This window comes from Lepidochelys olivacea, assembly GCF_965140295.1.
Source record: "Lepidochelys olivacea isolate rLepOli2 genome assembly, chromosome: 19".
NCBI classification, from domain to species: domain Eukaryota; kingdom Metazoa; phylum Chordata; order Testudines; family Cheloniidae; genus Lepidochelys; species Lepidochelys olivacea.
The window spans coordinates 2057632-2075552 of NC_140429.1; the positions used below are offsets into that span (position 1 = coordinate 2057632).

The 17921-nt window shown below is 46.2% G+C and overlaps 1 protein-coding gene across 4 annotated transcripts in view; it reads left to right on the top strand.

The window, feature by feature from the left end:
• The window catches only part of GRIK3 (glutamate ionotropic receptor kainate type subunit 3), a 237257-nt gene that overhangs the window by 128409 nt on the left and 90927 nt on the right, over window positions 1-17921 (top strand). For 3 of the 4 annotated variants that reach the window (XM_084652520.1, XM_084652517.1, XM_084652518.1), the window contains exons 3-5: window positions 2912-3169; window positions 4652-4833; window positions 10008-10061. In XM_084652520.1, coding sequence (XP_084508646.1) covers window positions 2912-3169; window positions 4652-4833; window positions 10008-10061 — 494 coding nt within the window. The remainder of the gene's footprint in view (window positions 1-2911; window positions 3170-4651; window positions 4834-10007; window positions 10062-17921) is intronic. The other variant, XM_084652519.1, reaches the window with a different exon arrangement.

Genomic DNA, 17921 nt, shown 5'->3' on the forward strand with positions numbered 1-17921 from the left:
ACAAGTAAATAAAGTTATGTTTTTAAGCCTCTCCTTCATGTTTAATTAATGTGCCACTTCCTGGTGCATTTGCATTGCTAGATAAAGACTGGGAACTCTATCCAATGAAACAGAGTCCCCCTCTCCCTCTCCCCCACACACACACATTAAAAGAAGGGTAAAATGTGAGCACTGAAATGATGGGTTGTGCCGTTATTAAATGCTTCTTGCCTGTTGTGGTTTGTGTGGAGGTTCTAGAATGTTTGAGGTGATGGTTTGATGAACTTTTTAAAAGCACAGAAGTGTGGAATAGTAACGGTGGATCCTAAAAAGCTTAGAAATTGGATAAACATGCAAGAGTTTGGCTGCCCACCACATATTCCTAGTAAAGAGGGATTACAGCTTCCTTCTCCCCACCACCACAAGTCATTATTGTTATTGGATGCCAATTGATTTGAGCTGCTAGAGAGCGAGGTCTGGAGGGCGGGAGGGAGAAACTGGATGGCACAGCAAGTGCTCTGATTGTGGTTTACCCGTCAGCTTGTGAGGGTGATGGATTAGCTTCAGCTGGGGGGAAAACCTGCTCAGCAAAAGTATGACTCTATCTGAATTCACAGACCAGAGAGGCATCAATAGACAGAGCTGGTAACTGATTGTCACGGAGTCTACCAGGAATCAAGGCGGATATTTGCTTTTTTCAGGGGGTTTTATCTTGGAAGTTCCCCTAGGTTTTGTGACCCCTGCACTGTGCTAGGCTGAAGTGTAAGTATCATGTTTATCTTCACTGAAGCGTTAATTGTTGCTGGATGTTAAACCACACAGGAACCAAAGGAGGGGCACTCGTGAGCGTGCATACGTGAGTGTGCAAGTGAACATGTATGTGCTCACACTCCCTACCTGGCTGGAAGCCGTGTGGTTCCTGCCTTACCAAATGGAACGCAGTGTGTAGGCCACAAGGTGCAAGCTTCTGCTCAGTGTCCTTCTATGTTCATAATACAGTCAATGACGTTCCGTTCATTAGCACCCCAATCCTGCTCTTATTACATGAGAGAGATCTCCCACTGACTTCAGAGAGCCTTTTGTCTGAGCTGCTAGTATTGGACCAGGCCCATAAAGGTCAGCTTATTTCATTTGGTAAGTGATCTAGTGGCTTCCCCACATAGGGGATAAGAACCTACTACCACCTACAGCTCGCAGACCTGGTCCTTTGAGCCTTATGTTTTTGTACAGAAGACCTGGGGTTCTGTCCCCTCTAGTGACCTATGGTGTCATTCCATACTCAATAGGATTAAATTTCTGGCCCCATTGTGGCAAAACTCTCTGGCTTCGGTGGGGTCAGGATGTTACCATATCTGATAACTCTCTGAGCAGAGCAGCATGGAGGAGTAAAATACCCTGCTATGGTGCTCTATCCTCGATCTGGTCCCCATTCAGCAAAGCATGCAAGCAAAGGCCTGATATTCCAGTGGGGTGACTGGCCTCGCTGAGCTCAGCGTCAGCTGGCATCCCAATAGAAAGGGGCTGTTCCCATGACTAAGGGCGAGAGGGTTAACCCTGTACGCGTTAGTAAGTCTCTCAGTCTAAACCACGGTCATTGCTGAGCTGGGCACAGATAAACATATTTTATTTTTAAAAAGTAATCACTATGTGCATTTCAGAATGAAGTTATTTAATGTAATGAACTAGTCAAAGCCCCAGTCTGTGCTAAGCATCTGCAAAATATCTGGGGTTTAAGCTTAAACCCTGCATTCCCAGCAACCTGAATGAAACCTACACATCAAAATCCAAAAATCTCACCAGCCATCTACCCCTGTTTTCTGGCCACTGAAAATATATTGGATAAATTACAGATAATTTTTGTATGGAAAGAGAGGTGTGGGGGAGATGCTTCCAGACTGCCAGTGGCTATGGTACGTTTCAGTCACATGGGATTCAAACCAGTAGGGAGCCCAGAAAAACGGGCGCTGTTTATCATGGAAATAGGAATCAATCCTTTTTCATATTGAGCTGATTGGGATATAATTGGTTTCTTTTTCTGTGAAAATTTCTGTTTTTTCTTTAAAAATCCCAAACCCCCATATCTTAGGTTTTCAAATTTTTAATGCAAAATTTAGAAGAAAATTGACATTTTTTTTGTGAAAATTTCAGTTTTGTCAAAAAGCCATTTTTAATTTTCAAAACAATTCAATGGGAATTTTTTGCCCAGTTCCATATTTATATCAGTTGCTGCCCAAGGGACCATCACTGCAGGGCCTAATTCTGTTCTTAATCGCCTTAAGTAGTAATTACTCCTGCAAGTAAATCTGCAAAGATCAATGGAACTACTTGCATAAGGGCTGCTTGGAGCAGGGGAAGGTGGCAGAGTCAGGCCTCAGTGAATGTCTCATCACCAGAGCTTGGCTTTGTGGTCACTCTTTATGAGATAGGAGAGGGCTCTGTGACCCAGTGCTGTTGATAGGATAGTGCCATTAACTAAAGAGCAGTCAGTGTTATCACCATGCAGAGCTGGGATTTAAAAATGAAATATCTGTGTGTAAGGAAAAAATCCTGAAAATGTCAAGACTTTGTACATCTCCCTCAGCTGTATCAGGCTTGGATAATCACTCCTTGGTCTGGAACCTGTCATCTCTCGTCTGTCTCACTGTTGATCTAGAACTTGACCTGCCTCTCTGCCTCTCCTCTCTGTTCCTTTATTTTTTAATATTTATATTTTGGTTGTTACCCAGAGGCTTCTGTCTGTCTGTCCATCCATCCCCATACATGCCGCTCTATCTATCTCTCCATGTGCCAAGACAAAGCAGCAGAGCTGTGCTGTTTGTGATATGACTGAATTAGTGACACGCTCTGGATGGGCTTGCATCCCCCAGTGTTAATCAGTCCCAGGAGGGATATTGTCTGGTGTATTGACAGCCTCGATCCCTTTCTATTCCAGCCTGTGACCAGCTCGCCCTGGGGGTTGTAGCAATATTCGGGCCTTCTCAAGGGTCCTGTACCAATGCTGTTCAGTCTATTTGCAATGCACTGGAAGTCCCCCATATACAACTTCGGTGGAAGCATCACCCTTTGGATAACAAGGACACTTTCTATGTCAACCTTTACCCCGACTATGCTTCTCTCAGCCATGCCATTCTGGACCTTGTACAGTATTTGAAATGGAGGTCAGCTACCGTTGTTTATGATGACAGTACAGGTAGGTGAAGGGGGAGCGAAGCAGCTCATCTATTGTGGGTTCCATTTCGGGACTTTTCCCATGCTCTCTGGTGGAGTAAAATCATGTTATGTGCGGTGAGACGAGTCCACAGGGACAGATCCAAATTCCTCATGAACTCACAGCAGAAATGCACAGGGTTCTTTGGAATATGTCTAAAGCTTTGGCAGACTTGTCAACCGGCTAGCCTTCATCCCCACGGCTGCCGACAAGGGGCCAGATGAAGGATGACGCTCTCTGCCTGTGTAAACTGGCCCCACTTCACTGAAGGCAGCCGCACAGCGTCTGTTTACATGAGCAGAGAATTTGGCAGGTGGTTTTGCCACGGAGGGCACAAAGCTCCCTCTAATGGCATAACTGAGCCTGCAAAGCCTTTGCTGTCTGGCTCATACCAGAAAATGCTCCTTACACACATCTGCAGGTAGAGGGAGCTCTTGATAGCGGGACAAAGCCCAGCAAAGCACCTGCTCTAAAGATAAAATTGTGTCGGGTCGCTTGTTCAAGACAATTTCACAAAGCCAGCGAGTTTCCTTAGGGGAAGTGCTGCGGAGAATGCCGTGTGACACTGCTGTTGGCTAATGTGGCTCCCTGTATATTCCTCTCCGTGACGTGTTCAGATGCACTTCTTCCATGTTGCACAAGGACACTCCCCATTGTCTCTTCCACCTTTGCAATGGCCTTCTGTTGGGTTTCTTCTTGCAACGCTAGATCCCACTAACTTTAACCGGCTGTGGCTGGCACAGCATTGTGCTTTCTCCAGAGGAGAGAAATGAGTGCACAGGTCGAAAAAAGGTCTCTGGTTATTTCCTGTTTCTGCCTACAGTCATGGCAGTAATATAATATGATAGAGAGGAGATTCTTCTCTTCAGATTGGAATTAATTACCCTAAAGACTCAGTTGGACTCAAGTCTCAGTTAATGGGACTTTTTTTTTCTTTTTTAATCTATACACAGTAAATGAAACAGATTTTGAGATGTTGGCTGGCTAGTTGTTATGTTCTCTCTTTCCCCTAGAACATGGGCTCTTAACTTGAAGGGGCATGCCCCCAAAGCTGTAGGGGGTCATGACTGTCCTGCCAATCCCACATTGCCAAATGGTGTGGGGAGGGGGGGAAGGGTGCATCCTGGTTAGATCTCAGCTAGATGGAAGGTGGGTTATTAGGAATGGGGTTTCTGATATGGGAAAAATTGGAAAACAATTGCCCTAGATGTGGTTGAAATTTAAAACCACGGCCCAGCTGCATCCTTTGTTTCGGTAGACACTTTTAAAATGCTAAATATTGGCGGGGTGGGGGGGGGAAATTACTTTGTGAAATCAAATTGTGAATGAAAATTAACAGTCGCCCAGTAAAAGTTTGTAAAGGAACCCGGAGCCCAGTGGATGTGGAAGGGACCTGCTGCTGGCAAGAGCAGCTCGTTCTGACATTGCTGTGGGTTTTGTCTTTTTGAAATGCTGCTCTCTAAGGCCTGATTCGGCTGCAGGAGCTTATCATGGCCCCGTCAAGGTACAACATCCGACTGAAGATCCGCCAGCTGCCCATCGACATGGAGGATGCCAGGCCCCTGCTGAAGGAGATGAAGAGAGGCCGGGAGTTCCGCATCATCTTCGACTGTAACCACTTGATGGCAGCTCAGATCCTCAAACAGGTGAGCTCTGGAGGGGCTGCAGCAGGAGGGGTTCTTTGGAAAGTGGGAAGCCTCTGGGAATTCATGCTCATGCAATGATGATAATCCAGCTGAGACATCTGTGGCGTACCCCTGCAGGTAACGTCCTTTATAATAAATAAAGCATTTTTGCAGCTGCACATGCTTTGCTTAGGCTCTTGCGGGCAATGTTCTGAGGCTATAGTTAAAGCTACTTCCTCTACACTTGGTTTTTATATCTGAAAATACAGGTTTTGTACAAAGAACTATGCTACAAGGGTCAGGTCACACTGCAGAGCGTGCAGAGAACACCAAAGTTAGGGCTGCATTGGTAACCCAACTTGGCTCCCTTGTGCATCGGTATTAAAATTAAGGCTGGCCAAAAAATTGCTGTCAAAACTTTTTTGGTGCAAAATTAGGTTTTTGACTAAATGAAAATTTTCAGGGAAGTGTCTGATTTCTGCAGGAAATTTCAACTTTTCTTTGGGGAAAAAACCCAAAATAATGAAAAGTAAAAATTGTCCATGGAAAAAAATCAAAATTTTCCACTTCAGGGAGGAAAAAAAATCCTACAAGCTTTAGTTAGGATACAAGGCCAGATCCTCAGCTGGTATCAGTGGGTTCAGCTGTGTTGGCGTCAGTCTTTAACTGTATGATCACGTACCATTTCCTGTTGCCACGCAAGTGGTTCTCCAGCCCTCAATGCGTGAATGCAGCACTTGTTCCTCCCTTTGTCAGCCAATGTATCAAATAGAATTCTGCTCTTGGCCACTTCTGTCATTGTTCGGTTAGCCCTGTCCCTGCACAAATGTGGTATTACTTTCTGGTTTCATGTCATCTCTCCCATCTGTCCTGCCTCAGGCCCCCTAGGTGTGCACAGGGGGACATTATACTAGATGCTACATTTTGGTAAGGACTACTGCAAGGTACGCGTGTCTGCTTGCACACATGTCTACACACACACACACACACGTACATACACACAAAAGAAGCCACAAATTTGGTCAAAATGGAAAGTCCAAGATTACCACATTTCTGGGTCTTTTTATTGCTATGTTGAGCCTAGATGTCAGTGATTTCCCATTGACCGGGTTTTTTTTCTGCTACTTGATTTGTGTCTCTCACATGCCAGCAGGCCTGGATTTCTCCCCTTCCTCTTCCCCTTAGGTACATGCCGTTATGGTAGGAAATGTCAACCCTAGGAGAATTACAAAAAAATCATCAAATACAAGTGTGATTTATCCCAGCCCAGGGAGACCCAACATATTGTTTAAATAACCGTTCTCCCCTTGAAGGACTAAGCAGCCCAGTGCACCGAAGAGGGAATTCTCTGCAACCCCAGTGCTACTGCAAAACGAGGGGAAGTGCCCAGAGATCAGACAGCCAGGGTGGGATTATTTAACAAAGTAATAAGGGGAATCCTCATCTCCTGTCAATTATTTTAATAGGCTAGCTGTATTTGGTGCTGTACACTTATTATGCAGGTTTTGATAGTTTTTTGTGCCATCTTCTCTGCTCATCGGTGTGGGTAAAGAATAAAAGGTGGGTGGGGTGGAGGTCGGGGGGGGCACGAAAGGTTTCTTGTATGTGGGGTTTTTTTTTAGGAAACAAGAAACAGGGGTATCTACTTACAATCCATAGACCAGTGGTTTCCAACCTATTGACCATTGTGGGCTGCCTATGCAGCTCTCTGTGTGTTGTGTGGGTTGCATCCGTGTCATAATATATGCTACCTGTGCAGCCCTGCGGATGTCACGTGGGCTGCAGCTCTGCACTGATTGGCCATGAGACCCACTGCCCTAGAGGATTGCTCGTTGTCTAGGACCGAGTGCCAAAGGACCTTAAGAGCTCCGGAGGAATGTCACAACCACCTCCACCCGCACCTCAGCTGGTGTCAAAGCTCCCTGCAGTGTACCGAGCTCTCCCCCTGGGTTCTGCCGCAGTCCCCGCTCATACCTGGTGCGGGGTGGATTGAGGAGTGGGGATAGCTCCAGTTTTTCCCTGCATCTTTTCTGACTGCCAGAGAGCATGAATCTGGCACGATACTGCAGCCTTGCTCTCTGGAGGATGGGTTATGGAGACAGTGAGTCCAGTCTGCTCTTCCCCGGCAACTTCTGCAGGCCTTTACACCTGTGCAAAGTGACTGTCAAATCCCGCCAGATTAGAATGGTAGGGCTCTGTTCCCACTGCGAATCAGTGGGGCGGGAGGGGAAGAAGACAGTGCAAGATACAGGAAGAGCGCAACACGCATCACACGTTTGTGCAAAAGGGATACGATTCAGAGCCAGACCCTTTCTGTTAAACAATAACAACTTTTCTGTAGTTGATAGATTTCCACTCCATACGGCTAAATGCAGTGCCTTGCATAATGACAGGTTTCAGAGTAACAGCCGTGTTAGTCAGTTTTCATGCAGTTGATAGATTTCCACTCCATATGGCTAAATACGGCTAACACGGCTGTTACTCTGAAACTTTTCTGTGTTACTCCCTTCTGGGATACTTTAGCAAACATGCCAATTAAACCACACGCAAGTCTGACCTACAGTTTTTGCTTCCCGTGTCAGGACAAGTGTTCTGAGCTCACCTATTGTACTGCACCTATTTGCAAGTCGAAGCAGGAGAGGAATCCTGCCAAGCTGCCCCACTAAATAACGTAGAGTTCAAGGACAAGATTTCCAAAAGTGAGTCCTGATTTTTGGGTGCCCAGTGTGAGATGGCTTAACACACTCTGGTTTTCAGAAAGTGCCAAGCACCTGCTCTCTTCAAATCAGGCCCCTCAGAGGTGGCCTAGGTTGGGCACCCTGGATCATGAGTCACATTTGAAAACCCAGTCTCTTTAACACATTCATTAAAAATATCCCCACAGTGACTATAGCATCAAGGCAACTCATAGTTACCCTGGGCAATACTTTTAAACCCCACTAACCCAAGAAGGACTACCCCAAGATAATACAGACAGCACATATGAGACGATCACATTCCCAGGAAGCAGGTGTGGCGTTTCTTGAGATAGCACCAGGGAGTTAAAGTATTTTCTGTTTTGTCCTCTTGCACTATAATTTCACTTGAGAAAAGTCTGGTCTCAGTCTTTCTGGTCATCGGTTTATGATCACGTCTGTTCTCTGAACTCCCAACTTTCTTTCTCTTCCTCCTTGGCAGCGGTCTGTGAATGGATTGCTGAACTCCTGCTCGGCACTGTCCTACCTTTTCTACAGTTTCCCCTCTCCCCTTTCCCCCCTCCCCGGCGGTTGTTGATAGCCTTTCTACTGTTCTGCGGGTTGCTTTTTGCTTTATTTCTTTACAAAAGCAGAGGCATTTTCTGCATTCAGACTCATGCATCACACCAGCCATCTGATGGCAGGATTGGGCCCCAGCACATTAACATTTACCATCGTGGATGACTCAGAGAATTACAGCCTCATTGCCTTCTGGGTTGAAATCTTCTGCTCATACCAGAGACCTGATTATTTTTTGCATTAATATCATCGTGTTTTTTAAAGACATCCAGGTCAAGGAAAGGAATGAAGGGAAAACTTCAGATTCTGGGTTTCTAGGCCCTGCAATCTGGATTGGCCCATCCTCTCCATGTTTCCTAACCCCCTGCTTCTTTTCAAACTGTTCTTTTCTTCCTCAGAGCTAAACTCTGCCCTAGTAATTGTAGCAGAACCAAACAGAAAGCAGAGAGAAGCAAACATCCCCTGAGGTCAGAGGAGGCAAGGTGGCTGTCATTAAAGATTTTGAAGTACTCTTAGATCTGCTTTCCCCAAAAGCACACTGAACCCTATCCAAAAAGCCAAACCTCCCTTCTGTTTGAAAATCTTTCCAGGAGGATTCCTTTCCTCGATACACTAGGGCTATGCCCTCTTGCAAGGTGAATGGATTTGGTAATAGTCCAGGCTCTTTCTGGTCCAAAAGATTCAGTGATATGTATCGTAGAATTATGCATTCAGTCTAGTTTTATTAATATCCATCATGGCAATGATGTGTGGGAGTCATCGTTTATATGGACTCCTGCTTCTTGGTCTACTCTGATCCCTTTCGCATCAGCTGTAGAAGGAAACACTAAAATATTGCATCCATTAACTGGACACTGCTTTACACCCCATGTTTCAAAGATGCTGACATGCTATTTCCCCAGACTAAAGGAGCTAAGGCAGCTCTGGGGAAAAAAGCTATTTGTTTCTCTGGATATCTGCAGCTCCTGCTTCCTGCCAGAAACTGTCTGGCCCTTCATTCCACCCAACTATTAAGATCTACTGCAATGCTTCTTGGAAATAGTAAACGTTGCCCTGGGTGCCAGATTTTGCTCTGACGATTTCTGGAGCAGTCCTTTCAGCCCATCAAGCAGGTCTAAATGTGTACTAATTGATCTGCCTTCATTGATAGAATAATACAGAATGGCTGAGTGGCTTCCCTCCATTCTCCTTCCCCCTGGACTTTTTCTGACACCCCGCCCCAGTATATATAATCCTCCATTGATTATGTTCAGAAAAAGGGGCGCAGTCGTTTAAAAAAAATTAGTTGTATGAATGTGGTGGGCACCAAAGACCCACACTAACAACGACAGATGGAAATACACAGCAATGCCAGTCCAAAGTTAAGGAATAAAAAGCTTTACACTTCACCTTTTAAGATCAACACAAGGCAGCATTACCCTGGTGGTGGGCTGTGTGTCTGCCTAGGTTTCTATAATGTTGCCCATCGCCAAGGTGTCCAGAGTACCTTCCTCAAGAAGTAAACACAGCCATATCTTTCTCCCTCTGTCCCAGCCAGGCCAGCAGCGGCCAACTCATTGTCAGTGTTGGGATGTCACGTGGTATAGGACGTGTGGAGATGCCCAGATGTTGTAATCAAATCTCTGGATTTTTCTCACTGCTGGAGCGCCATGCCCTGTTGAAGTCAATGGGATCTGGATGTGCTCAGTACCTGTTTAAAACAGGCTACAAGGGTCTTAGGCCTTGATTCAGCAAAGCATGTAAGCATATGCTTATGTCCCAGGAACTTAAAGTTAAGCACATGCTTAAGCACTTTGCTGAATCAGTCCAGAATCCAAATGTGTTTCCTGGTTCATCTCTCTCTGTATGTATCAGCCCTTCAGGTGTTTTTCTTTCACTGTTTCTTCTGGACGGTTTTACCATACATCTTGCTAACCCTCTTTCCCTCCCACTCTTCTTAAGGCCATGGCAATGGGAATGATGACGGAATACTACCACTTCATCTTCACTACTCTGGTAAAGTATCAAATCAATGCAACTCCTTTTACTGTCCCCATGTACCGTGAATGAAATGTGAGCAGGTGCTGCATGTCGTCAGTGAGCCGTACGGAATACTTTTTTCTGGGTGTGTCATACAGCTCCAGGACCCCAGAGGGGCGGGGTGGGCCTGTATTAACAGAACAGGGACCAGGAGGTTTTACTTAGCTTTGGTCTAAAATCAGATTTTTTTTAATCCGGCCTTCTCATTGAACCATCACGTAACTGTTCGTATTAACAGACACGCTGATTCTCCTCTCACGTACACTGCTTTTCATCAGTGTAACTGCGTTTACTTCTCTGGAGTTACTCCACATATACACGAGCGGAGGCAAGAAGAGAATCAGGCCCACAATATTTGTTCAACTTCTTTTCCTTCCGTAATTTTGATCTCGGTGTGGTTGCTCACACGCTGAAAGCTGAGCGTGTGCACAAGGTCCTTAGCCATTGTGCATGGGATTTGTGGGTGTTGAAATTCAATAGGCGTTGGGAACCTCTCTGCCTGAGGCTCTTTTGAGAACTGCAGCCTAACCCTCCTTGCTGTGGGAGATATTTTGACACTGCAGGTTTATTTTGCATGAGAAGAATTCAGCTTGAAATTATCTTCAGTCTCATTAAACATGGGCTAGTTCCCCTCTGACTCCAGGAGGCATTGTTCTTGGCATATGCTTTTTTTTTTGTTTTAATTCAGGGTGTTATTGTCTGGGACCCTCCTGAATTTGGTATGATGCTAAAAAAAACTCCTGTATCTTTCCCCTTTAGGAAAGAAACATAATAAACTAACCCTTAAAATTTGTAAAACTTATTTTTCAAATGCAAAAGACGTTTTAATTACTCCTACTGCCATTATCTATTCCAGGCAGCTTTAAGCAGTTCCCAGATAACCTCCTATTAATCAGTCCCAGCTGAGCCCATAGTACATCTTGTGTGTAGGTAAAGCCTGGAGGTGGGGAAAAAATGTTAATAAATTAACAGATAAGTGATCACAATTAATGCCACTTTCCTGAAATAACAGTTATACCATGGGAAAGATGTTTTAATCTATTATTCCTGAAGGCAATGTTTTCCTAGCTTGCAATGCACATTCTCCAGCTTTGACCATACTAGACCCATGGGGTGCTCATGAATTAGTCTATTATGTTATAGTGAATGTTTCTGAAAGGTCCCTAGACAGTGCTGAGTGCACTCTATCAACATTTGGCATGGAATGCTTCGACATTTTGCCAAACGGCAAAGCTGAGTTCAACATGTAGGGCCCCCTCTTGATTTTCCTTCTAAGGGAACTGGGAGCCAGGATCCAGCAAGATGCCTGAGAGACCGTTGTTTGGTGTCAAGCATAGCCCTTGCTTCCACATGATTTAGGGTTTGATCCTGCAAGGTGCTCAGCACCCTCAGCTCCCGTTGGGGTCAGCGGGACTTGGCATCTCTAGAAGTGGCTCGGCAGCTTGTAGGATTGTGCGGTGCCTGTACAAAGAGAGGTCTCCCTAACACAGCTGTTTGCGGGTAGCTAAGGAAAGCTGGGGACTCAAACTACTTAGAGTCTGTGCACCAAGTCCAGAGCGAAAGAGCGTGCCCAGGGCAGCATCTCAAGCAGGCGCAGACACCAGCAGAGGAGCTAGAAGTGAGGGGGAAGAGGGCTGATGTTCTGCTGCTTGCTCCACTCATCCAGCTGAGCTCAGGATCTTCGCTGCACTTTGGGCTGCTCTGAAGAGGGCTAAGGCTTAACGCTGAAACACTCTGTAGCCGCGCGTGCTGCGAAGGGTGCGTTCAGCACCTGCAGGACTCGGACTCTGCGCCTGAGCGGGAAATTGCACAGCGGAGGACTTGGGGTAGGAACTAAATGCGGCACCATCTCTAGAGCCACCAGGGGGAAGGGGAAAGCGTTCAGGAGTCAGAACAGAAGGCCGTAATGTTCAAATCATGGGGCCTGCCCAGGTGGGTGTGTGGGGGCCTGATTTTCTGGCACTTAAATTAATATTGAACCTGATTATTAGGCACTTAAATTAAACTGGACTGGCTTTCAGCTGGTGCTGAGCACACCCTACTCCTGTGAAACTCAGCACATCAGAGAGGCAGGTCACTTCGATGTACATCAGTTGATTGTGTTGAAACAGGGACTTAGTAGCGTCTGAAGGCCTAAGCCGAGATCAGGGCCCCATGGTGCTAGGTGACATCCAAACACAAAGAGCTCCGCTGAAGTCAAATGGGGGTTGTCAGTGCAGTTGTTGCCGGATTTGGACCACAGCAAGTCCCCGCCCCTTTCTGTGTGTTTGCAGAGCAGCTAACAGAATAGATCCCTGATCTCTGCGGGCGCAGACTCTCAAGAAGCCGCGCCTGTCATGGAAGGTGGAGCTTCCGCTAGGAACTTTTTGCTGGGCAACGTCAGGGGTGTAAAAGCAGCTCCGTAACTCTGAAAAGCAATGTTCCAGAGAAGGTGGAAGGGGACAAATCCAAAGCACCAGAGTCAGTGATAGAAGGAAAAGGTAGATGAACTGGAAAATGGAAACAGATGCTCCAAGTTGCAGATATAGGAGCGGCAGGAGCAGAAGGTCTGGGAGGAACTAATATGGTGATTTTTTTTCCTTGCAATTTTTGCAACTCAGTTTGAATTCTTAATTGTTCTTTTATCTCTAGAAGCTGGAGAGTCAGATTTCAGCTGAGATTTCAAATGGACTGGAGGAGAATGGAAAGGCTCAAGTTAGCTTCCATGGAAGTGAAATCAGGTCCTTGGGGAAGTGAAGGGCTACAGGAGACGCAGAACAGGAGATAGTCACACCCTGAGTATGGGCAGGGTGAGAAGGGAAGCCAGTGCTGGAGGCATGGCAGAGAGGGGAACAGAGAGATAGGAGGTCCTGGACATCAGTTGGAGCTAGCTGGATGGACTTTGTCATGTACAACTAAAGCTGTGGAAGTGAATCTGCTAGCCTCAGAAGTGAATTCACCACCTCAGAAGTGAATTTCCCCAAAGCACTAACAGAAGATATTCTATGCCTAAAATGTCTGATTGCTGGAAGAATGAGGAATATGAAAACTGTTCCCCTGGGGTCGAGCAATAGACTAATAAACCCATAGTCTGAGATAAAGATGATGTTAACCATCCAAACCCTGATGCAATTAAATATCTGCATGCTGAGTTCAGTCACCTGGCATCATTTATGAGAGGATATTCAAGATTGATTTTCAGCCTGCTCTTTAACTGGATCTCTGGTTTTCTACCTAAAATTTTGCAGGTGAAAATTTGACCATGCAATTCTTTGTGGGCGTAATTAGTGACTGGACCTGCAAACATCTACATGGCATCAGCTGTGCACTTGGAGGGTGCAAAATAGGAAGCCAGCATTTAAAAATAAAATGAGGCCCTAAAAGCTTAAGGCCCAAGAGCTGCAATGATTCCCAGCTCCTCCATGGAGTGTGCAGTCACCGTGGTCTGGAATGCGCTGGTTTTCTCACACACTGATTACGGTTCTGCATTTGGGGCCAATGCTCTGCCAGCTGTTCCAGACATTACGAATTCTGCAAGTGGGAGAGTGCACCATCAGGGTCATTACACAGGGTCAGCCTGTGACGTCACCAAAAACCACATTTGCATGGCTAAGCTGGTTCCTGTTGGGTGTCAGGAGACATCAGTGTTCAGGCACTAAGATGCACAAAGGCATAATAAATATCCCAAGTCCTTGCTTCCCCATTGAGAGATTCCCTGTCACCTCCTTGATGAATCCCCTTAAGGAGTTGCCAAGCCTATTCCTAAAGTCGATACATGCTTGCGCAAAGCTTCCTTATCAGGCAGAGCTCTGGCCCTCACTAACTCTTCCCAATGCTGCTCTTGAACAGCTAACGAAATCCCAGCAAATTGTTACGTGTGCTATTCACATTGCCCAGTAACCTCCCAAGCCGCGCCTGTGTGTTTGCAGTACGCGGCCTATACGGGTGCACTGTCCAGTGCAGGAAACAGGATGGTCTGTTCCTTCACTCACCCTTGGGCAGAATAGAACTGATTGTCAAGCAGCTGTGTGGCTGAAGTGGCATATTGCATGGACCATCTCTCTCCTGTATTGAGACGTGCACCCAGTGGTCCCTGCCTCATTGCACAAGCAATCTGGGCCAGATGACTCACACAGGGACTGCCAGAGACTATCAGACAGAAAAACGAGACTTCACCAGCAGGGGATCGATTAACGGTTAAAATATAACCCAACTTTTCAAAATCCCTTCTGAGAACAATAAACGTATACCCATCCTTATTGCTTCAGCCCCTGTGAGCCATAGCAGGGAGACTTCATTACTACCCGCAATAACAAAGCGTTGCCAGAAAAGAAGGCACTGGCCCGTGTGGGTGGACACTGTTCATGGGGGAATTTCCACGTTATTAATCCAAGCCTCAACCATTCACTCCATGCTCCAGAAAGGCTCTCTCCTTAGACAGCCCATGTCACCACAGCGATAAGAGAGGGTTTACAAGTAGAAATGACAACAACAGTTGCTCCCTTTCTCCCTTCCCAGCTGGAAAGAGAAATAGCTTGCTCAGTTCCTAAGGCTCCCTGTGTTTGCGTGTGTGAGTTGTGGACGTGTGCAGGGGACGGGGGATGTGAAGAAACTATTGAAGCTGAAGAAATGAGACTTGTCTCTAGGCCTGAGAGTGGCTGGATCCCAGGTGTTTGTTCTTTCTCAGGGCGGGGAGCTCCATAGCCTGGGAACATCTGGTCCCCTGCACCCATGGGTCTCCCCCATTGGTGTAGAGTTGCACCGTTGTGTGGGATTGTAGCTGTCATGGAGGGAGAGGCAACCACCGGCAGGTAGAGCGCTTTCCATAGAGGTCTTTGTAGGTCAGGAGACACACCTTCAACTGGACTATGCAGTCCGCAGGGAGCTCTCTAAGCAGCTTATGTGAACCCCCTGCTGCAGTAGCAGCTGGCCCTGGAGCAGGTCGGACCATGTGCTTGTGAGAAGCAGCGGGCGCCGCTCTGCTGGGATACAGAGCAAAATTGAATCCATGACTTGGCTACTTCCTTTGACAAACTCCTCCATTAGATCTGGTGAGGAAACCCCCCTGGGCACAGACAAGCTGTGTCCCGGTGCTGAAGGTACAGTATGCTAGGTGGGATAAAGGTGCGTGGAGTTTACGTAGAGCAGCCATTTCAAAATTGCCATGTTCCCTAAATCCTGCAATGGGCATTGCACGTGAATACTGGTGATTACGCATAAATAACACGGTAGAGAATGACTGGATGTGACAGAGATGAACATACTTCCCAAGTTACCATTTAGTGTCCAAATCATCCCAAATTTGCACTTTGGGTTTTTGACACTGAACAAAGAACAGCGGCCTGTTGGGTTAGCGTTGGGGGTCAGTCAGGCTGTTCCTCTAATCTTGTAGGGTTTTGTAAACCCCTAAATCAACACCCCTTGCACATATCCTGCAGATCTAGGGACTTCACCTCATGTCATTGCAAAGTTCCCAGCCTTCCACACAACTTGGGGGTCCCCTCACTTGTACTGTTGATGACTATTTACATAGGGTGACCAGACAGCAAGTGTGAAAAATCGGGGCAGGCGTGGGGAGTAACAGGTGCTATATAAGACAAAGCCCTGAATATCAGGATTGTCCCTATAAAATCAGAACATCTGGTCACCCTATATTTACATCAGTGTAGCTAACTCCTCTCACGGCCAGGGGTCATTTTGCACGTACCCTGCCCACGTTAGCCTTCTCTTGCAGGCCCTTTGAGAACTCCTGTATTGTCTGTCTTGTGGCTAACAGCACCCCCACCCAGGGATGGTTTAATAACCAAAATGGTTCAAACAATCCCCCGAGAGACCCCAGAGGGAACCTCATACCCGTAACACAAAAGTTTATACCCAGCCCTGGTTTAGTCGGCCACACACAGAGCTCTTCCTTTGTCCCAGTGTGCTACTTCACCCTACTGCTCTCTGCGAGGAGGCCCCGGGCCCCACCAAGGCGTGCCTCTTCAGTAAGCAGGGTTGGCCAGCCTCAGCCCTGCAGCCCCGCTGGGACGAGTTGCCCTGGTGCAGTCAGTAATAAAGAATCACGGGGCTGAGGTTCCAGAAAGTGTCATTTGCTGTAAAGGAAGGAACCCAGCGGCATTTTAACTTCCCAGCAGGGATCCTTTTCGTGGCTCACATTTCACCCCAGACCTGGTCTCTGACAGGTCGAGCGGTGTGGCACATCATGGTGGTAGTTAAACACTGACTTTGATGAGGCGGTGTCAGGGTACAATCGAATCCGGCAGGGAAACCCATGCATTCGTATTGCAGGAGCACCTAGCGGCCCCAGCCATGTCCCAGGACCCTGTTGTGTTAGGCAATGTACAAACACAGAACGAAGAGACAGGTCCAGCCCCAAAGAGTGTACAATCCACGACTGGGACAAAATAAAACATTTTGTTTCATTTTGGGGTGTTTTTCATCCCATTCTGTGGGGTTTTTAATTTGTCTTAATTTCTAAACAATGCCATTTTGAAACAAAAAGTCAAAACAGAAACTCAGCACTTCCTAGAATTTGGCCCAGGAGAATGTGGTGCATGCAAACTAGTTTTTTTTTTATTGCCTCTCATCTGTTTTAGAGAATGAATCAGCAGAGAAGATGGTAGGAATGGGATGATCTGGGATTACAAAATCAAGAACTGTTGCAGAAACTGTTCAAAATAAAATATGGTTAAAACAACTCATTAAGCAGATTATTCCAGGACCGAAGCCCCCTCCTGACTGCCATTCTCTGCCATGCTCACTCACGATTCCCTCATTTGTGAACTCCCAGGAAACCTTGTTCAGCTTCATCATCCAGGCAGCTTCCATTTCCCTTGGGTGAGCTGTTCTTGTTTTTTGCCGAGCTGAACAGCTGTGGTGTGTGCCTGGCATGTCTCGGATCCAAAACCCATTCAGATTTGTTTCTGAGGTTTGAGCTACAGACCTCCCTGTACTGAAGTTAATATTCAGATGTGGCAGAGCCAAGAGATGCATTAAGGAAGTGCGCTTACGAAGGACTGCAAATACCCCCTCTCTCCCTGCCTGCCGAGTGACAGCTTTGGGCTGGTTGCCAGGCGAGCTAAAGACTGCCTGGTTTCTCTGTCTCTCTCTTTTTTTATTGTATAAAGGGCACACTCATTCATTTTCAGACTGTGTACACTGGTTGTAATGTCAAGAAATTCATCTTAGCTCCTCTTCTGTAGTGATCTGCAAATTGACATTCCAAATTTGGAGTTATTTTGTCATCCAAGGCACCATCCAGGACTCAGCACTCAAAGCAAATTCTCCAGGAAAAAACCTTGGGGAACTTTTATAGGATTAAACTCAAATGCAGAAACAATGCCTTTTAAGACCTCATTCTGCTGGGTGTAGTGGCCAGGCACCAGTTTCAGGACTAGGGTTGGATGACATTTTTCAGTCAACTTTTTTCACGGAAAAATGCAGATTTGAGTCAACCAAAACATTTTGCAAATTCTTACTGAAATTTGGAAATGTTTCATTTCAATATATTGAAAGAAAAAAAAAGATTTTTCAGTTCAAAATGACTTTGTCTTTTGATTTAAAAAAACTTGAAAACTAGACATTTCATTTTGGGTTGAACAAAACATTTTGTTGTTTTTCTTTGTTTGTCTTGTGTGTTTAGATTGTAAAGTCTTTGGAAAGGAGATTGGCTTTTCCTAGATGTATGTAGCACAATGGAGCCCTGATTCCATTGGTACTGTCATGATACTCATGATGGTAAGGGACGGAGCTCTACACCCTGCATTCAGTACGGCAGCATCCTGTATCCCACTTTTTGTGAACCCTGAACTCTCCAGCTTAATACAAAGGGCACCACATTAAACAAAGGACATG